At 44.3% G+C, this 22759-nt stretch overlaps 1 protein-coding gene and 1 pseudogene across 2 annotated transcripts; one reads left to right on the plus strand and one right to left on the minus strand.

Moving 5' to 3' along the window:
- Window positions 1–2076: 2076 nt before the first annotated feature.
- Window positions 2077–3281, plus strand: LOC310799365 (high affinity copper uptake protein 1 pseudogene; annotated as a pseudogene). The gene is made up of 2 exons: window positions 2077–2538; window positions 3162–3281. The product of its transcript is annotated as a high affinity copper uptake protein 1 pseudogene (transcript).
- A 9128-nt stretch (window positions 3282–12409) lies between these two features.
- Window positions 12410–19931, minus strand: pmela (premelanosome protein a). Its single transcript, XM_083661555.1, has 12 exons — window positions 19800–19931; window positions 17785–17880; window positions 17541–17687; window positions 17296–17430; window positions 16957–17118; window positions 16501–16785; window positions 14794–15846; window positions 14335–14520; window positions 14112–14214; window positions 13302–13507; window positions 13115–13205; window positions 12410–13019 (listed from the first exon to the last, which is right to left on the minus strand). The coding sequence occupies exons 1-12, from the start codon at window positions 19855–19857 to the stop codon at window positions 12863–12865; spliced, it is 2679 nt and encodes an 892-aa protein (XP_083517681.1). The 5' UTR covers window positions 19858–19931; the 3' UTR covers window positions 12410–12862.
- Between the last annotated feature and the right edge of the window lie 2828 nt (window positions 19932–22759).

Here is a 22759-nt window from a genome sequence, read left to right on the forward strand (position 1 = left end):
CGTCTGCAAAACATTATTGCATTCCTGCTGTGTAATATATACAGACTTATATACAAGTATACTGTTTAAAATTGTACCTTTATCTCTCTTTTTTGATATTCTCTGATGTTTTTGATATTATATTCATTGTTATTTTATGTTGTGAGATATTTCCTAGTACTTGATAATGTAATTGATTGTATTTCCGGTTTGACACTATTTATACGTCATGTCCGTCTTCTGTCAGCACAATGCTGAGGAAGGCTCCACGCCGAAACGTACATTGTCACTTGCTTGAAGGTAAATAAAACAACCAAAAGGAATTATTTTGAGTGCTGGTTTTTTGCCCCTCTTTTACTACACATGAATACATGAATGATGTTGCAGCAGACTGGACTGCGTAACACTAACCATCAGCTTGACGTGACCATTAGACATTGATCCTTTTGCTTCAGAATTCCCTAAGGGGCCGTAAATCCAATCTTGCTTCTGCAGCAGAACCACGGGCTAGAATTTCCTCTCCAGATCCGGCATTTACTTACACATTCCTAACTCATAGCACATGTGACACGCTGCAAATCTACACACTGACAGTAAGTGCCATTTAATATCTCAAGGGGTGTCTTAAAACTGCACATTCACCCCTTTTGCCCAGAAAAGCTCTGGTCACATGATTACTGGTACAAGAGGTCTGGTCACATGATTACTGGTAGAAGAGGTCTGGTCACATGATTACTGGTAGAAGAGGTCTGGTCACATGATTACTGGTAGAAAATGGTAGCCTAGGTAAACCCAGCCCCCACGTGACCTGCTCTCTCAGTTCCCAGTCACTAGTGACTGAGAACAGGTCTGAGAGCAGGTCACTGGGGGCTGGGTTTACCCAGGCTAAGAAAATGGACCCTTTCTCCTACAGCAGATTTAACAGCAGTGACCGGGAAAAGCTGGACTCACCAAAAAGGGCTGAACCTGCTGCAAAAAGAGTTCTTCGCCATCTTCATCCCACCAGTCAGTTGGAAAGTTGCTCACCATCCACTTCAATTGTTTAGGGGAATGTTTTGCTGTGAAACTCCAGGGCTGTTTTGTGGGCTAAAAAACGTCACCCGTCCTTCCATCAGCATGGGTTGTAGATAATGACTGAATTTACATTTTTGGGTGAACTTATCCTTTAAAACAAAAAGAAAAATGTAATTAACTATGATTGCAGATTGCTTTCTATTTATTTTTTTTACTCACCCCCCCCCCCCCCCCCCCCTCCAACCCCACATTTTTTTCTCCCTAATTGCACTTGGCCATTTCCCCCCTGCTGCCCCGGTTGCTGCTCCACCCTCTGCCGAACTGGAGAAAGCCGTAGACTAGCACCATGCTTCCTCCGACACATGCACAGTTACCAGCCGCTTCTTTTCACCTGACAGCGGGGAGCTTCACCGGCAGGACATAGCACGTCCCTTCCGCCCCAAATGGGTGCCCTGACTGACCAGAGGAGGCGCAGGCTTGCCGCACGCAGCTCGGATGCTAATCTTCGCATCACTGATGACATCCTTGTCACTGATGATGTCACAATGCCTATGACATCATCAGTGCCTATGATATCATCAGTGATGTCATAAGATGATTTTGCTAATAATGATGTCACTGATGACATCACTGATGATCTCATAGACACTGTGACGCTATGCATCATCTGGCTGCCTAGCAACAGGCAGCTGGCTGCCAGCCACTGATGACATAATTCTCAGGGTTGTCTGTCAGTCAGCCTTCCGAGTGATGTCACTGAAGCAATTGTGATGTGATCAGTGATGTCATTAGTGAGTGATGTCATCAGTGATGTCACTCGAGTATTTTGAGGGTTTTCCTCAGGGTTGTCAGAAGGCTTCCTTCTGACCTTCAGACAGAGCCAGATGTAGGCCGGCAAAAAACAAAACAAAACAGCCTAGTCACTCGAGCAATTGTTATGTCATCGGTGATGATGTCATCAGAGAGTGATGTCATCAGTGATGTCAGAGAGAGAGGGGCCGAGAGAGACAAGAAGTTAGAAACACCACAGAATTATTTCTGTTATCTCTTGTTTGTCTGCATTTTCCTCCCTCCTCTCGAGCCATGGACCACGGCCACATGGAGCACAGCAGCACCATGGCAGCTGACCACGCGCACTACAACCACATGATGGCCGTGCCCAGCGCCACTGACCATGGTCACTCCCACGGAGCAGCACATGATGGGAAATGTGGTGGCATGGCGATGACCTTCTACTTGGGCTACAGCAACGTGGAGCTGCTGTTCACCGGCCTGATCATCAACTCACCTTGGGAGATGGTGGGGGCGTGTGTGGGCCTCTTCCTATTGGCTATGTTGTATGAGGGTCTGAAGATGGGCCGCGAGGCGCTGCTGCACCGCAGTCAGCTCAACGTATGCTGCAAGTCCATGCCTCTGCCCAGGGCACGTGGCACCATGCCAATAGAGACGCACAAGACTGTCGCACAGAGGATGCTAAGCCCCACCCATTTCCTGCAGACCCTACTGCACGTGCTCCAGGTGGTGGTCAGCTACTCCCTGATGCTCGTCTGCATGACCTATTCACCTTATTCACCACGCCCACTTTTTCTCTCTTCCGCGTTCAACGCAAACGTATTTGTTCTTCCGGTTCAGTGCTAGTTGCGAAGGCCACTAGTGGCTAATAATATTAGCCACTAGTTAGTTATGTTATATGGCAGTAAAATGCCACTGAATGACCAAATTGATATAACCGTTAACCATTTCGAGTAACACTGATTCCATACGGATCACCAGCGTTAGTTTGTTGTTTATAACGTGGCTATATTCATAACGTTTCTATCTCGGATGCGTTATTTCGAATCGCACATAGGTTACGCAACCTAACATAGGTGCGCAACCTAACGTCCACTCCACTAACGTCATCTTAAGAGCACAATATTCCTGGAATGCAAGTTTAACTAAACAGTTACATGTCCTCTGCATTCTACATAAAATTAAGATATTACGGGTTGTTTTATTTTGTATGTTACATACGTATTGGCCAAGATATGTTAGTTTATGGGGGAGTAATTTTGCCACTTTAAAGCGGAGTGTGCGCGGCCATTTTGCCTGCGGGGTTTTTGGCAAGTCTAAAACGGAAATACTATTACAAAATGACGTAATGCGGAAGCGTCCATGTGTGGGCAAAGAATAAGGTGAATAACGGCTTCCTCTGCATCGCCGTGGCGACAGGGGCCGGCGCGGGCTACTTCCTGTTCAGCTGGCGGAAGGCGGTGGTGGTCGACATCACGGAGCAATGCCACTGCTGAGTTAACATGCAAAAGTACAATCATTCACACTAATATTGTTATGTTAGCACTAACCGCAAAAAAATAAAAAATAAAACATTTGGATTGTGTTTACTAACCAGTGTTGGGTAACTCATTACAAAAGTAACATATTACATGCAATATATTACTTTTAGCAGTAACTCAGTAATCTAACTTATTACCAATATGATTTCAGTAATATTATACCAGTTACTTTGTCAAGTAACCCAAGTTACAAATTGAGTTTTTTTTTAATCAAAGCGCATTTAAATAAAGATACAATCATTTCCTAATCAAATTGTGTGTTTTATGCAAATAACCACTATAGTCTATAGATGAGAATAACAAAGGAAACGGATAACATTTAGAATTTTGAATCGCTTACACTGACCAAGATGGTTTAAATTCTTTTTTCGACAATAGTGACTTTGCTTGGAAAAGAGATGGCAACACGTGCCCCTAGGGGGTACGTGGAAACATTGAGGATTACAATTTATTCCCAAAATTATATATATAAAAAAAAAGTCCATTTCATAAGTCCATTGCTAAAATGGTACTTGTGGCCCTCCAGCAGGTGTCACCTGTTACACTACTCTGTGAAGAGGTCACATTCACGCATGTCAAAACTGCACGCCATCCATTTAGCAAACATGGATGGCTCAAACGTCCAGTTGCTGTCACTGTGGATGCAGGTTTAGGGGATTCAGGTTTAGGGGATCCAGGTTTACGGGAGCCTGGTGACAAAAGGAAAAAAGAGGCCAACCTCAAACACCGGCAATTCAGTGACAAATATACTTTGCGTGGATTTACTTGTACGTTTTCACCGCAGCACCACAGTGTTTTCTCTGCGGCGCAAAGAACATGCATGAGTGAGGGGGTACTATTGGCCTTTTTCACAGCTGCCATTTTGTGCGTAAAAGGCAGGAAGTAGTAACACAGGTGCAAGCAAAACATTAATGAGGGTTTCCAACTTCCAATCCATTTAGGTGTTCCAGTGCCGGGGCCCTCGTTAATGTTATGGTTGCACCTGTGGTACATCCTGCATTTTTAGACACAAAATGGCAGATGTGGAAAAAGGGCAAATTGGCATGGCAAAACAGCTCAAGGGGTACAGAACACAAAAAAGGTTGGGAACCACTGTACAACATGGTGACATTGTGCTGAACAGTCTCAGATGAACCACAAAAAAGACCACACACACGCGCGCACGCACACGCACACACACACACACACACACACACACACACACACACACACACACACACACACACACACACACACACACACACACACACACACACACACACACACAGTAGTCTGCACATAGGAACTTGATTTATGAACACTAACCATGTTTCACTCCCAGCCTCTCCACATCTCTGCCTGGTGGAGGCCTCGGCTTCTCCCAATAAAGATTTGCTGCAGTGACATCAGCCTCTCCTCTGCACTGCAGTAAGTCATGTGACCACTTCATCAGTTCACTGCATGAACGCAGCAAGCCTGGAACATCTTAGCAACATAAATCCTTTTAATGGGATGGAGAAAAGTGTGTGATGTGAATATCAGGTAGAGGTAAAAAATAGTCTGCCTGGTAACCAAATCAACTGCCCTACATGCCTGCTGAGGATGTGGACAGACGACCCAGGATACACGTGTACTGTATCCTATTTTTATTTGAAAACTATCAATCAATATATAACATTTAGTAAGTGGGTTCTGTCCATTTCAATTTTTGTCCCACTGATGATGTCACAATGTCTATATCATCAGTGATGCCATCAGTCACATCATTATTGACCAAAATCATCTTGTGACATCACTGATGATGTCCTAGGCACTGATGTCATAGGCATTGTGACATCATCATCAATGACAGTGATGTCATCAGTGATGCGCAGTTGCGCAATTGTGCTCTGCGCATGCCAATAGAGCAGGCGATTGTGCGCTGCGCGTGCCATTAGAACTGGCGAGGCCACACAGCAGCCGAGCTGCGGGCGAGGCCGCACAGAGGCCGAGCTGCATGCAGCAGGCCCGAGCAGCGGGCGAGCCTAAGTAGTAAATTCACTTTATCACACACACACACAACCATAAGCATCCTATTCTGAATCACAGGAACAGAGGGCCCTCACATGTGGTACATGATGTGTTGCTGCCAGCCAGAACAAAGGAAGTGGGAGGGATTTCTAGACTCGCAATTGATTAGGAGTGAGTGAGCTCAGGTGAGAGGTGAATCCATGCGATGTAGGTGGACGAAAGGTCACTCAAGAGTATCGCTCTATTCTACAACAATATATATACACATGTATTAGAAGGTCCTGAGTGATACATTGAGATTTACAATACAAAAGGTGCACGGTATATACGTGAAAAGGATAGAGTAAAAATATTCTGGTGATAGAAGCAGCTATATGTTGCAGTTATACAGGCTGCTTGGTCACAGCAATGCATTGTAGTAACTTAAAAGGACAAAGGGTAACAAAGTCCCGCCTTCACCTCATTCAAAATGCTCACAGTCACAACCCCCACCTGAACCATCTCTACTACAATGGCCAGGGCGTCGGTGAGAGTGAGACCAAAGGTGTGACGTCACCTGCGCTATATAAACAGCTGTTTACAGTCGTTCTGCCTCCGCCGCCCGCCCACCTGTGATCACCAAAGAGACGTTTTCTACATACATTCCAGGACAATAGACCAGGAGGACTAGGTCTGTGATCAAGATTTCTCTGTGCTCCGATCCAGTCTACAACTACCGCGCACAAGCAAGGACAACTTTGGAAACGCAAAGACTCCAAGTAAGGCTGAATCATCTGGTAGAATTAGATTAGCCTATAGTGCATACTGATCATATGGAATTATCTTCTATAATCATTTAAGATGATTGTGATGATCTCCTTTGTTTATTGAGTAGCCTAGTGATTAGGCTACTCTCTCTCTCTCTTGATCTATTGGATGCGATCCCAAATTAATTTGTGTCCAACTTAGTGACTCAGTTTAATAACTCGAGAAAACCAAGGCCATCAGAGCCTTGGTTTATGACCCTTTGTTCTCTCACGCACGCACGCACACACACACACACACACACACACACACACACACACACACACACACACACACACACACACACACACACACACACACACACACACACACACACACACACACACACACACACACACCTTAACATAACTCCAATTGGAACATATTGTATTGTATTGCTATTTAAGAACTCACAGATCTTCAACCTTTAGATTGCTAATATTTGTATTGTATAGCAGAACCTAAGTATGATTACCTAAATAAATTGTAAGCAACATACCATTCAATTTTGAACAATTTCCCAAAGAGTTTGAGACCCCAATTGAGATTGACTGATTTAATTTAACCCTGCTGTACCTACAGAGCTGTTTGGACAGACATCTGGTGTAGGACTAGGAGGGGAAGAACATTGTCAAAATGAATTCTTCAGAAGAGGTGAGAAAAATTTCACTGCTGTATCACTGACGTTGCAACACACACATACACTGTTCCTCTTTCCTAATTCTTTCTTTATGTCCTCCTTTATGGAAACAGAGAGACACCAAGAGACCCAAACACATTCACACTGGAGAGAAGCCCTACCACTGTGACCAATGTTGGAGCAGTTTCAGTCAGCTAGGTGCCCTAAAAACACAGACACGCATTCACACTGGAGAGAAGCCCTACCACTGTGACCAATGTGGAAACAGTTTCAGTCAGTTAGGTCACCTAAAAACACACAAACGCATTCACACTGGAGAGAAGCCCTACCACTGTGACCAATGTGGGAGCAGTTTCAGTCGGTTAGGTACACTAAAAACACACACGCGCATTCACACTGGAGAGAAGCCCTACCACTGTGACCAATGTGGAAGCAGTTTCAGCGTCATACGTGCCCTAACAAAACACAAACGCATTCACACTGGAGAGAAGCCCTACCACTGTGACCAATGTGGGAGCAGCTTCAGGGACTCAAGTGACCTAACAACACATCAACGGATTCACACTGGAGAGAAGCCCTACCACTGTGACCAATGTGGGAGCAGTTTCAGCATCTCAAGGGCCCTAACAACACACAAACGCATTCACACAGGAGAGAAGCCCTACCACTGTGACCAATGTGGTAGCAGCTTCAGGGACTCAAGTGACCTAACAACACACAAACGCATTCACACTGGAGAGAAGCCCTACCACTGTGACCAATGTGGGAGCAGTTTCAGTCGGTTAGGTCACCTAAAAACACATCAACGCATTCACACTGGAGAGACGCCCTACCACTGTGACCAATGTGGGAGCAGTTTCAATCAGTTAGGTAACCTAAAACGCCATCAACGCATTCACACTGGAGAGAAGCCCTACCTCTGTGACCAATGTGGGAGCAGCTTCAGCAACTCAAGTGACCTAACAAAACACAAACGCATTCACACTGGAGAGAAGCCCTACCTCTGTGACCAATGTGGGAGCAGCTTCAGCAACTCAAGTGACCTAACAAAACACAAACGTATTCACACTGGAGAGAAGCCCTACCACTGTGGCCAATATGTGGGAGCAGTTTCAGTCAGTTAGGTCACCTAAAAACACATCAACGCATTCACACTGGAGAGACGCCCTACCACTGTGACCAGTGTGGGAGCAGTTTCAATCAGTTAGGTAACCTAAAACGCCATCAACGCATTCACACTGGAGAGAAGCCCTACCACTGTGACCAATATGTGGGAGCAGTTTCAGTCAGTTAGGTCACGTAAAAACACAAACGCATTCACATCTCATCTGAAGAAACACAGCTGCATCTAAGCTGCTGAAGAGCTCCTCCACTGTCTGCAGGGGAAACAAGCTTCTCTGTCCACCAAAATGTGTACTGTAATGAATCAAAGTGCAGTGATAGCACAGTCTGACTATGCATAATTATGTTTGTTTCTCAGTCATACATTGCATTGCTAGAATGTAAACAACTATGTAAAAATGTCATTACAAAGTAAATGGAGAGCTTGTGAAACTGTGGTGGTTACATGTCTGATTTATGATTACTACAGCAGAATAACATTGAGCTAATATGACCATTATTTTTTTGGCCTACCATACAGAGCATCATATTTTGTATCGACATATATTGAATTCAGATATATTGTCCCTAAAGATTACTGACATGAATTAAACAAGAACAGCGACATCAATAAAGGCGAGTTCATATTAAAGGCACAACAAATTTAAACAACCCTTATCTCAGTGTATTACTTCTAGCCTGGCATTAACTAAAGTAACTAAGTCACAACAAGCATTACCTATGACATGAATGATCTGTGGCAGCATTTTTGAATAATCTCTTCATCTAACGTTTAATTGATAATCAAGTTTAACAATTACACTTTGTTGTGCTTTGGTTGTAGAGTTTGCTGGGTCAAAGTGAGGCAATCATTTTGGGTGTAATAAACTTTTTGTACCACCAGGTGGCAGTTACCTGCAATGGGACTACTGCAGGTGTAGCAGTAGCACAAGTTTGGTTAGGCTACCTGTGTGATTATGATCTTTTACCTGAATGCAATAAACTATAAGCAGGGATGCAAACTAGTCACCTTTAGGTGACAGTCACCTTTTTGATCCCAAAATAGGGCACTTAATTGAATGGTTTTGATAGTGATAGTGGTTTTGTGTCTGCCTTGGTATCTCACGTTTTTCACTCTGGTGAGTTTGCATCCCTGTATAAGTAGCATATAATGCAAAATACCAGAGGGGAACCATCAGGGACCTGAGGGCTGTAGATATTCTAAATAATAATATTTAAAAAGTGATTGTCACTTTATTTTATTCATTCATAATTTGACAATTAACATGTAAACATGTTTCTGGGGAAATATACCCATTAAAACTGCCTACTCAGTTTTTGTTGGACGGTGAAAGGTTACAATCAGAATTTTGCACTTCACAAAATGATATGATAGGCTATGATAGGCTTGCCCGCTGTAGTTTCGGCAGAGGGCCGGTGTGTCAATCCGATGAGATGGTATTTGGAATGACAGTCAAAATGACCAATCATATCTTCGCTCTAATGGGAGGGCTAAGTCCTCACTACCTTTGTGACAGGATCTCAGGGTATTGTAACACTTTATGGTAAGGCTACATAAATGAGTGTGAATTCATGCATGCATTTGAGCATGAAAAAAAATTATTAATTCCCATATAGTACTTCATGAACTATCAGTAATGTACAAGGATGAATAGTATCTAATAGTAATAGTATAGTATCTATAATAGTATATTCAGTAGTATGAAGGAATGAATGATTTAATAATCGGAAGTAAAAGGTACAAATTATTGTTGTAAATCAGCAGGAAAATTGGACAGGTCAATGTTCCTAGGGTTTATATGGCAGATATGGGAACATGACACAGGGTTCAATGTTCCCAGGGTGCAATGTTTCCCAGGCCTAAATATCTGCTCTCTCAGGGTTCAATGTTCCCACGGCTCAATGTGCCCAGCAATATTAAACCCTGGGAACATACACTCCTCCAGGTCATCCCTCCAGACTTCTATCAGACAGAAATAATGGCTGAAGGAGAGGAGTCAAACATACTCACCTTCCTTGACAGGTAATGGTGAGGTCCACAGCATTCTGCTCCAAGGAGGTAGTCATCGCCACCACACTGGTCATCTGTAGGGCCTACAATCTCCACACTCTCTATACCCTCGTCTGCATAATAATTTCAAGAGATGAGACAGCTTGAGCGGTTATTATGATTAAAACTACAATATTCATATTGCAGACATAATGTGACAATACAAATTATATTTACTCATGGATAACATCTACAGAGATGGCGAGGGAGCCGTAATGGTAGACATGGGATGGGCAACTTTGATGATAGAGAGCCACACAAAAAAATCCTCCTACCAGAGGGCCAGATTGTGACCGTGCACTTCCACCAGTAGCCTACTGTAACACCATCACTTGAAACTTGACTTGGACTCTAACCAAAGACTTGATTATACACTGGATCTTCATCAAAAGCAATGTATTGATTATACTGCCATCTCATGTCCTAAAATCAGCTTTCAGCAGCTATGATGGTACTGATTCAGCTGAGCAGAACGTTGCTGACACCTGCTGGTCACAAGAAAACACACACATCTCTGTATGAGGCCATGGACACTCTCAGCAGCCTTCATCAAAGCTTTGGCCCTCTCTGCGTTGCTGCTGGCCGTCTCCAACTCCACTAGTTTACAGTAGTGCCCTCTAGAGAGAGAGTGGCGTCAGCGGAGGACCAAAATGCGAGACTCATTAGCCAACGAACAGCCAGGAATGGGTCTCGCGCTACTTTTGCATGCTAAAATAAAGCTGATAATGTCTACAATTTGATTCAAGGGGGGGAAAACCCTTTCAGAGTACAACACAAACTGTCTATTTTGCTGCAACTCGACAGTGCTGCTTAATCCAGGACCTTACTTCCTGGAACTCTTGAGAGTAAATAACTGGTCCATTGGAGTGAATGGAGATGTCAGGAACTCTTCTATCTATATGGCTCTGGTTTACAGATTCTCCTAAACAGCATTTCCTACATTAAATTAATTAATTTAGTAAAAGACATCTGTGATACTACAATAGGCCTACTGCCTACTTTCAATATGGCCTGTACATCGTTAATTAAAACGGGAAATAATATGCTACTGCTGAACGGAGCATCAACCATCAACCAAGGGAGCATAAAGTGAGCAGGAATTTATGAGAAGCATTTCCGGTGGCCGTTTTTTTTTCAAAGTAAAATAATCGTTCTGCACAAGTCTAGAACACACAGAAGCCATTGAAAAATGATGAAATTTGCACATTCAAACTATAAATTACGCATTTAAACGAAGTTATACAACAAAAATTATGTTTCTGTATAACAATAACTGATTTAATGACATTGAGAACATTCTTCTCAGTATCTAAATGGATAAATGCTGTTCACTGGAGTACAGCCTTTACAAATTTGACACTGTGTTCAAGGTGGCAGCTGCCAAAAATATACACACTCAGGAATACCTCCTCTATGACATCACACTGTCACCTAACCTCGGGAGGAGTAAAAAAAAAAAAGATGGCAGGCCATCAAACCCACCCAAAGGTCACTCGGAGTGACATTTCCTGGCAAATATTGGACACTGTACAAGCCTGAGTTGAAAGTGGCAGCAGAAACTATATATACACAGGCTCAGGTAGATCAGCTCTATGACATCACACTGTCACCTAAGCTCGGGAGGAGTAAAAAACAAGATAGCGGGCCGTCAAATCCACCCCAGGGTCACTCGGAGTGACATTTTCCAGCAACTGTTGGACACTGTACACCCAAGCCAAGTGTCAAAAGTGGCAGCAGAAACGATATATGCACACGCTCAGGTAGACCCGCTCTATGACGTCACACTGTTACCTAAGCTCGAGAGGAGTAAGAAACAAGATGGCGGGCCCTCAAACCCACCCAAAGTCCCCCAGAGTGACATTTTCAGGCAAATATTGGAGACATTGGACACACACACACGCATGCGTTCACACATGCGCACACACACACACACACACACACACACACACACACACACACACACACACACACACACACACTGTGTGGTGGGCGCTGTCTATGGTGCTGAAATGACAAGACCCCTAGGTCTTGGAGTTAATTAAAAGCAATGTTTGAATCAAGATTGAGTTTGTGAAATAATTCATTTCAATGTTTGAAGTGACACCTGCCGTCTTCTCTGCCTTTCTCTTCTGCCTTCTTCACAGCGATGCGTCAGACTCAGGATGTCAGATATTAGTGGAATAGTTCTAGTCATGCAAGCAGCATAGTAGGAATAGCCTATTGTGTGTTGTCTGAATGTAATTTGTGAATGAGGAGTGTGTTAACACTTTTTTGATGTGTTATTGGTATATCTATTCTGAGCGCTGCTGTGAATTGTCTTTGGAGACATCCTTTATGCATGGATCTGGCGTGAAGAGACCATCCCTTTGTTCACTTTAATCTCAATGAATGAATGAATGCATGCATGCATGCTTGAATGAATGACTGAATATCACATGTTTATTCATCACGTGACAAATTACCAGGTATTGAAAAGAGGGGTAAAAATGGAAATGTAAGTTGGTGACAAAGTTCCATTTTATTGATTTTAGCGTATTAAACATGGACACACACAAGTGCTGTGATGTTAGTGATTCAAATTACATTGGAAGGGAATTGAAAATACATTATTCCAAACTGTTAATGTTGATTTTTCCACAGACTTAGTACAGGTAGGCTAGTCCACAAAATATGAGAATAAGTTACTACATTTAATATAAACCATCAATACCAATATATAGAAATGACTGCAGGTCAAAATAAATAGCAGGTCCCTCAGAAATTGTTTAATATTTTTAATTAATTTGAATCCATTCTTACATGTCTTGATGCACACAGGGGATTGCCTCAGTTAATCTATAGGTTAGAGTGGTTGGTTCTTAGTACATTGACTGGGGCTTACAGTCATGTTTTCAGTTACAGTGTTGTGTGTGTGTAAAGCCAATGTGCCAGCCTCCCCTGAAGTAGTGACATTCACACCAGCCTCCCCTGAAGCAGCGGCCGGCTTTCTCCTGGTGACTGTCGGCTCAGCAAGTTCCACAACAGCAAGGGCACTGATGTTATTGTGGAGCTTCCGGCGCTGTTGCTGCTACCCTGGTCTTCACTTAGCGGTTGGTACTGCTTGAACCGCCTGTTCAGGGAGAGGAATGGGATTGAAGTCAGTCACAACCAAATGGAAAATAGAAGATGTGATTTCTTTAGCACTGAGAGGAGCTGGGCACTCACCGGTACATTAGAGCAATACTGCCGACAACACAGGCAAGGACAAAAACACCCAGGACTGCAGCTACAGTGCCAGCTGGGGACGCATTGGAGCCTGTAAAAAAAAAAAAAAAGGCACATAAACTATGAAGAGGAGTGGCCAACAAATAAAGACATTTTATTGAGCAGTAAAAACCTTTCTCTCACTCACCTACTGTCACAATGACTCTGGCACTTGCCACGGCAAGACTGACATCGTTGGTCAAAGAGACATTAATGCAGAAAACCCCAGAGTCGTTGAAGAACTGACGAAGGATCATCTGACAGTCTGGAGAAGGTGCAGCTGGACTACAAACTGTTTCCACAGGTGTGACGCAGTCAGCATCCGAGATGACAGTACACACCTCACTCGGCAGGCTGAATGAAGGATAGTAGAAGATGCAGAGACATATTAGGATAGGATAGACTTTTATTGTCCCGAAGGAAATTTGTCTTGGACATACACCTTATGGCTGCTGTTTGGCAGACAACACGTACATACAGACAATACATACAGCACATACATCAGGACTATTGCAGTTAGCAAAATTGCACACTGCCCAAAAAGTACAATCCAATGCATAAAAGAGACTATAAAAGATATATTTGCTAAAAACAGAATTGCACATTACCCAGATTGCACAACACTGTAGCCTTCTGTATTTAGATTAAAATAGGTAAAAACGAATATAGTCTGTGATTTTAAAAATATTTTAAAAGTATATTTGCTAAAAGAACAGAATTGCACATTACCCCAATTGCACAACACTGTTTGTCTTCAATATTTAGGTTAAAATAGATAGAGACAAGATATTGACAATGAGAATAGTAATGACTGTATATGTTAATTTCCTAGACTTGTACAACATCAACAAAATGAACAATTGGAATTCTACAGATATTTCACTTATGTAATTATATGATATCATTGTTATTTCAGAGGTAGCCTATGCCTTGTTGGATCATAGGCGAACATACTCACCTTCCTTGACAGGTAATGGTGAGGTCCACGGCATTCTGCTCCACGGAGGTAGTCATCGCCACCACATTGGTCACCTGTACAATCTCCACACTCTCGATCCCCTCTGCATAATCATTTCAAGAGATGAGACAGCTTGAGTGATTATTATGATTAAAACGACAATATTCACAGAGGTACAATGTATTGCAGACATATTGTGTCAATAACAATTCTATTCACTCACGGATAACATCCACAGAGGTGGCGAGCGAGCCGTAACGGTAGACCGTACAGTCGGCTGTCAGCTCTGGTGCTTGTCTCTTGGCCACAACAAGAGCGACCTGCGCTGGATCTGTCTCTGCCTCCATTTCCACTGCTGCTTCAACCTCACCTTCAGCTGGAACAGCCTCCTCATTAACTGCGGCTTGTTCTTCAAAAGGAAAAGGAACTTGATTACAGACATTGACATGGTGACCTGATGGTTTTAGGGATGAATCTGCAAATATTTTCCTTAATGGTCATCTCGTGAACTGTCAGTGGTTCTCAAACTTTTTCATGTCAAGAAGACCACGGACCCCAATTTGGATTTTGTCAAGATTCTGTCCCAGGGTCCCCCATCTGATAAGAATCTTGCTTTTGTTTTATTACAACGGACCCCGTTTGAGAACCACTGGTCTTGGTTCACAGCATGACGATCACTCACCTGTAGTGGCTGGAACCTCATTCTCTGTATCAGCAGGTTCAGCTGCCGCCGCCTCTACTACAGCTGTGCTCTCAGTGGCAGCAGGGACTATAACATTATCAGCAGGGGCTACTGTTTCTGCCTGGGCATCCTCTGTAGCAGCAGCACCAGGAGCAGGAGTCACAACCTCGGTCTCAGCAGCACCAGGAGCAGGAGTCACAACCTCAGTCTCTTGCTCCACAGCTTCTTCTGCTGCAGGAACGACAGCTGCATAGTCTGCGTTTGTGGCTACGCTGGCTGCTTCAGCATAGTCTGTGTTTGGGGCTACGCTGGCTGCTTCAGCATAGTCTGTGTTTGTGGCTACGCTGGCTGCTTCGGCATCGTCTGTGTTTGGGGCTACGCTGGCTGCTTCGGCATCGTCTGTGTTTGTGGCTACGCTGGCTGCTTCGGCATCGTCTGTGTTTGTGGCTACGCTGGCTGCTTCGGCATCGTCTGTGTTTGTGGCTACGCTGGCTGCTTCGGCATCGTCTGTGTTTGTGGCTACGCTGGCTGCTTCGGCATCGTCTGTGTTTGTGGCTACGCTGGCTGCTTCGGCATCGTCTGTGTTTGTGGCTACGCTGGCTGCTTCGGCATCGTCTGTGTTTGTGGCTACGCTGGCTGCTTCGGCATCGTCTGTGTTTGGGGCTACGCTGGCTGCTTCGGCATCGTCTGTGTTTGGGGCTACGCTGGCTGCTTCGGCATCGTCTGTGTTTGTGGCTACGCTGGCTGCTTCGGCATCGTCTGTGTTTGTGGCTACGCTGGCTGCTTCGGCATCGTCTGTGTTTGTGGCTACGCTGGCTGCTTCGGCATCGTCTGTGTTTGTGGCTACGCTGGCTGCTTCGGCATCGTCTGTGTTTGTGGCTACGCTGGCTGCTTCGGCATCGTCTGTGTTTGTGGCTACGCTGGCTGCTTCGGCAGGCTGCACAGAGGCAGCCAGTGATAGGTCGTCAGCTGGAGCGGCCTCGGAAGCAGGCACATCCGGATCAATGACATCCCCTTCTGGGGTTGGTGCTGGTGGGTTTGCTGTTGGGGCAGCTGCAGGAAAAAATGTAAGAAAACTTATGCATAGTATTTCCGAGAACTACAGTAATTCAACACATATGCGGCTGTTCAGACAGGACGTGTGTATTTCAGATCAGAATTCAGAACGCTTTGGAAATCATGTCGAGAGCGCTTCCAATGCGCACAGACCAGCGCACGGAGCGCTTTGTGTGTGTGTGTGTGTGTGTGTGTATGTTTTGTTTTGTTTTTCCCTGCCGCCACGCGCAGTACAGTTCAGGACGCAACGATCACACGGACGGTAGGCAGCTAGTTTAGTTTGTTTTGTGTTGTCGATTGTTCACACTGTAAACATGCAGGCAATTCTGGCAGCAGCGGAGGTTGAAGATCCCCCTGGCAGCAGAAGAGGTAGGAGGAGTGACATTGACGCGCAGCGTGCTTTTCCTCCAAATGTTCAACTTTTTTCAGCTTGAGACGCCCAGAGCGCGCTGCCAAAAAACACTAGTCGCCCAGAGCGCTTAAACGCCAGGTGCGGTCCTTGAAAGAGGACCGCACCATAGAGAATGAATTGCAGAAAGGCGCTGGTTTCTCAAAAACACACATCCTGTCTGAACAGCCCCTAAAGACAGTATAGTATTTTTTTTAAAGGAGGGGGGGTTTGTTAATTAGTCGATTGATTGAACATCTCACCAGCAGTGGGGTTTGCGCAGTCGTTGGGGATGCTTGCCATCAGGACCACCTGGGGCTTGTAGTTCCCTAGTGAGAGGTATGTGTGGGTGACAGTGCGCTCTCTTGAGATCAGAGTTCCAGTGTTGTCACCAAAGTCCCAGTTGAAGGTGACATCAGAGGCACTGAGGTACTGGCTGGGATCATGGAGCTTGACACTGAAAGCAATGGCTCGGTTCTGGATGAAGCTCTGGTCATTTTGGTTGACATCATTGATTTGAGCGAGTGAGAGGGTGAATGGGACTTGATCTGATGGCAGAGCAACACACGATGTTATCTTCAGAGTTGTAAAAGTGATATAAATATTGCAAATTCATATTTGTCAAGTCACATGATAGACTTGTATTTGATCAAAAGTAATGGTGTTCATATGTATTGTATAGCCTATATTCTTATACAAAAAAAAGTTCATGCTGTAACCTGTGATGGCGAACACTGTGGAGGCATAGCCAAGAGGAATGAACTTGTCCTTCCCACGGCAGTGGTAGATGACAACCTCCATGTTGTAGGAGCCGAGGGGAACGTTGTCCGTCCCAATGGTGAGCGAGGACGACGGCCCGTCTGCCACCTGCCAGTACCTCCCTTGGATAGAGAAGTTGATACTGATAGTTGATACTTCGCTCAAATATTGTTGTTCTTTCTATTAATCAGTGGGTCTTTATATTCTAAGAAAAGAGTATTTGCTAACCGAAAAGGAAAGTCAAATTAAGACAAGTTTGGAATGTTACTACCACAGTATACAGCTAGGACCATCTTTACCCCATGTCTTCCACACAAACACGTAGCGGGATTTCTTGTTCTGCGCCCTGGTGAACGGTGTGCCATCAGGGAAGACTCCGGTGCCGTCGCTAACTCGGTCCGAGTAAACAGCCTGACCTTCTTGATACTGTCTTCCTGGAAAACAAACAGGCCAATAGAACAATCAACAGGAGTCTGCATGTGTGGCGTGATAAGAATGTATTAGCGGTGCCTATTCAAGGAGTCTAGTGGAGAAGTTGGCTTACCATTGATGGTGCAGTTACGCGCCCAGACCACTTGCCCATCAGGGAGCGCCGTTTGGTTTGGTGGGAAACGAAGGTCAATATTGAAGGTCGCTTTGGCTCCGGTCAGGGTGGGCGCGTCGTTTTTGAGTTCAAAGGTCACTTCCCCACCTGGGAAAACAATGTTGCATACAATTTGGCGTTATGTGGACAGCCTGTTAGGAGACATGGTAGCAGATCCTACCGAAGTAACAAGAGTGAAACTCACCGAACCAACAGTCTCTGAATCTTGCGTCCCCATCTTTCCACGTGGGATACATCCGTGAGTTCCATGAGCGGTAGTGTGTGAACTGTGATTTAGGCTCTGTGAAAGACAAAGCGTGATGAAGCCTTCAGGGGGGAAATGAACACATCGTACAGCTTTGCTCATCTTCCTAAACCCCAAACATCCAACATCATGTGAGAGAGTGACTCTTTGCTTCCAATGAAACAAGAATATCTCAATTGAGTCTTTTCATTCTTCTGTTCTGTCCCTGAAAATCCCGTTCCTCAGCTGTAAGACGATGTTTTAGTTTTCTTTGTGATCTCTCACTCTGCCCGAGAGAGGCGGACGTGGACTTGTCAAGTCGCACGTTGCACACACAGTGACTTGAGACTTGACTTGACACTCGTCCCTAAAATACTTGAGACTCGCACTCGATATTTGGGACTCGTGAACATTATAATTTTTTTAATTGCCATTATTATCTATTTTTTAGCCTCTCACTCCCTCTCTCTCTCTCTATATATATACACACATTTCCCTCCATTTTCTCCCGATCTTTTTTAATCATGTTTTTCCCCCCTCTCCCATTTTCTCCCCAGTTGCACTTGGCCAATTTCCCCCTGCTGCCCTGGTCGCTGCTCCACCCTCTGCCGATCTGGGGAGAGCCGTAGACTAGCACCATGCTTCCTCCGACACAGCCAGCCACTTCTTTTCACCTGACAGCGGGGCGCTTCACTGGCAGGACGTAGCACGTGGGAGGATCACGCTATTCCCACCCGTTCCTTTCCGGACCAAACAGGCGCCCCGACCGACCAGAGGAGGCGCTACTGCAGCGACCAGGACACATACCCTTAATCCGGCTTCCCACCACCAGCAGACACAGCCCACTCTCTCTATATTAGTATCAGTTATTCAGTTTTGCAATAGCCGGTTTAAAGTGTTCATACTACCAACTAATCAATGCTGGTACTGTATGCTAATAAAGGAGTGATGATAACACAATACATGATTTGAATTCCTTAGCTATGCTGTGTTCTAAGCAGATTGGATGGAAACAGATGACAGAACGGCGCTCATTTCAACCATAAGAGACTTTAGACTTGACTTGGACTTGCCCTCAAAGACTTGAGTCTTGACTTGGACTTGCCCTCAAAGACTTGAGTCCTGACTTGGACTCTAGCTCAAAGACTTGCGACTTGACTTGGACTTGCAAAACTTGCAAGTGGGATTGTGGGATTGTAGAAATACAGATTAATGATCTGAACAGTGATGAAGATTCTTAGAAGCGGGAGCAGGTCTGTGGAGGGTTGGGGTTCTGGGCAGTGGGAGTCACATGATCGACCTGCAATCCCCTCAATCCTTTTCATGTGACCATCAGCTGAGCAACAACATCCATAATCCCAACTGCAGGAATGAGGGATCTCAGACTTTGGGGCAGCCTTCTACTCAGCTAGTGATGTGATTGTGTGTGCGTGTGTGTGTGTGTGCGTGTGTGTGTGTGTGTGTGTGTGTGTGTGTGTGTGTGTGTGTGTGCGTGCGCATGTGAGAACTGCATTCGGGGATTTTCTTCAAGTTTAATCACTCAAAATCACGTTGCGATAACATGACTATTGATATTCAACCATCACGTGCCGAAAGAAACAAAAAATCTCTTTAATCCTGAATTACATAACTCGGAAAATATTTGCGCATATGGTCACATTTATATTCAGCAGCAAATGCATTTGGCATGTCGAGATTTTATACGTCATCATCCATCACTTATACACAGTGCGCTCAGCACTGTGTGTGTGTATGTGTGTGTGTGTATATACTGTATATACATACATACATACATACATACATACATACATACATACATACATACATGTGTGTGTGTGTGTGTGTGTGTGTGTGTGTGTGTGTGTGTGTGTGTGTGTGTGTGTGTGTGTGTGTGTGTGATTGTGTTCTTAGAGGAAAATCACCCAAAGACACAATTATTATAATTTTTTTCCATCAAATAATTGAGATTTACTCACTTGCAGTTGCAGATGTAAAGGCCAGAAGAACAAGCGTCAACAGTGTCACGGTCTTCATTGTGTAGCGGGGGTCCTGTCCTCTTTCTGAGCCCTGGTCCTCCAAACACCCCAAACCCCAACTCAACTCCTGGAATTCTTGAGAGATGTGACTGTGTTCAAGAGACGTGGGTCTTGATGCACCATAAACTTTCTCACCCTCTGACATCATGGGGAGTCTACAAACAGGCCCCGCCCACTTTGGCAAACGGATAGTTTTATAATTTATGTTGCGCTGATTTAGTGCAACACCCCTGTAACACTGTTATTGCTTGAACAGTTGTGTTCACTCATATCCTTTTATATTGTTACTTTCTTTTTGTTACATTTTCCTGCACCTGACCTAGGCTACATTACCTAGAACCCCCAAAAAGCTGAATAGAAATAAGGCAAATAATTAAACTGAATACAAGTAACAGACATTCCTCAAACAGGATAATATAGATTATAAGCACATTATTGGAAAATATTTTTCTTTTTCAGTGTGACTGAATATGTCGTATGTGATGCCCGCTCTTTGGCGAGAGATGGGCGGCAACCGTGAGCGAACCTCGAGTCATGCCTGATTTGACGCCTGACCTCACAGCTATGTGTGCATGGGCATCACAAGATGTGGGTCTGGATGCCAAATCAATAGCATCCTTTTATTCCACATCCTTCCCTCAGCGTCCTGCTCTCTACCCCAGGCTGTACTGTAGCTCCAAGAATCTGTGCTAAGAGCAACCGACGCAATAAGCTACACCCGTGCTCACTTTGTGAGACTGTGGCCGCTCATTGTTCCTCTTTAATGACCTAAAGATTCATTCAGCTGAGCATTGGACTGCATTCCAACTAATGGGTTGATCGAAATGATGAAAAGATTTTTTTTTAAACCTAAAACTTTTCTTTTTTTAAAGCTTAATAATTGTGAATATAAATGCATTATACCCCCCCCCCCCCCCCCCCCCCCACACACACACACACACACTCCTACACACACACACACACACACACACACACACACACACACACACACACACACACACACACACACACACACACACACACACACACACACACACACACACACACACACACACACACACACACACACACACACACACACACACACACACACACACACACACACACACACACACAATTATCTTGCTTTAGATTTGCAAATTTGATAGTGACATAGTGAAGAAAGAACACCATCCCACACATAGCATTTAAGTAGCCGACATCAGGCAAACCTTAAACGGGATGCCCTTGATACATTACATCTATTAATTTACATAAATTAGGCCCATGGTTCGTCTGTAATCAGGATCGCTGCATAACTTTGCGACAGCTAGAAACCAGAGAAGCAAGATTTTAATAATAATGTGAAACCAGTATTGTGTGTGTGTCTGTGTGTGTGTGTGTGTGTGTGTGTGTGTGTGTGTGTGTGTGTGTGTGTGTGATCATTCTGTCACCCACAGTTACTCTGACAACAGCAACTTTTGTACAAGCAGGCTTGCATGTACTCAATCATGGAGGAATGGAGATGATTACGATGAATTATTACAATAACAAAAATACCATAATATAGCACAGGTTTTCAAAGTGGGACGCAGGCTTCCCAGGGGGGGGGGCAGTGCAATGAAGCACACTTACGGCAGGTAACCTTCTATGGGAGCATCCCAAAGTTGTAAAGATCAGATGGGGCCCCTTTTATGATGATAGAAGGATTCTGTTCACTTCTCCTCCTTCTCTCATTCCCTTTCCTCCCTTCCTTTCCTCGCCTCTTCGAAGTTAATTGCTGCTTGGTGAGACGAGTGGTAGTGAGAGAGGACAGCTGTTAGACAAACAGGACACAGCCCCTATATATATGTCAGTTATGGGACCACTTCATCAACAGCAGATGCCCATTTTTGATGTACTGTAGCAAATTAACGGTCCCAAATGACCTCCACTCTCCCTCCCTCCCTCCCCCCCTCTCCTCCACTTGTCTCCTCCATGTCACTACAGTAGGAGTAGTGAGGGAGGAGGAGTGATAAAGATCCACCCCCCAGCATCCTGTCATCCACCCTGTTGCGGTGCCAGTGATGTGGTTTTTCCACGAAGCTTGTCTCATGTTTGTGATATTGTTCAAGCTGCACTGCATGTGACCACTCATGTGCCGACAGAATGGAAAGCTAACCAGCACATTAATCCTGACCCAACATACCATAGTCAACCTTTACAGCTCCGTGTCCCACCTCTTCATCACTGACTGCCTGGCAGACATGTTGAACGCATACTTTCTGAGGTTAGGATGAATACAATGATTCATATTATGAAATGCTTGGCCGCATATTGTATGAAACAGTGAAGGAGACGCACACATCCCAACAACCGGTCTACAAAGCAGGTGCTGGACCCAATGTGTAGCCTCTACTTTTTTCTTGGTCGCATGTTGTCCCATATTTCCATCTCGTAACTCCCTAGTGATTAGGCTAATATCTAATCATCAGGATTTCCACCAGTCAGGACATTTCTGGAATATCAGGGCATTTTGAGAGGTATTGTATTTCAGACAGTAAAATTAGTGAAAATGCATCATTTTTATACCAATAATCCAGGACCTATTTTACAATTTGTTTCAGCTCAAGTGCCCATTCTGACATGAAAAAATAAATAATAATAATAATAATAATTATATATATATATATATATATATATATATATATATATATATATATATAGTCTTAGAATTCAGATGGATCCCAAAGATCTCAAAATCACTCCTCCCTGGTCTGCGACCCAGGAACTAATGTCATAGCAGCCATCAAGGCTGTAAGCCATCAAAGCCAGTAAGGCTTATCTCTAAAGCCGTTTTCCCACATGCGTACCGGAAAATTACCTGTAAGTCAATATCGGACATTTCCCTTCACACTTTGGCTCTCGCATGTGGGAATCTA

The sequence above is a fragment of the Poromitra crassiceps genome (genome assembly GCF_964638095.1).
Source record: "Poromitra crassiceps genome assembly, chromosome: 27".
In the NCBI taxonomy this organism is placed as follows: domain Eukaryota; kingdom Metazoa; phylum Chordata; class Actinopteri; order Beryciformes; family Melamphaidae; genus Poromitra; species Poromitra crassiceps.

What these genes read in the sequence shown, in the direction of transcription:
- pmela (XM_083661555.1), bottom strand. Translation starts at nt 19,857, where the DNA reads ATGAAGACCGTGACACTGTTGACGCTTGTTCTTCTGGCCTTTACATCT. An exon ending in GTTTGTGTGGAAGACATGGG is followed by an intron (nt 17,119 to 17,295) that starts GTAAAGATGGTC and finishes TCTCTATCCAAG; the next exon opens with GGAGGTACTGGCAGGTGGCA. An exon ending in CAGAGTCATTGTGACAGTAG is followed by an intron (nt 13,206 to 13,301) that starts GTGAGTGAGAGA and finishes TTTTTTTTACAG; the next exon opens with GCTCCAATGCGTCCCCAGCT.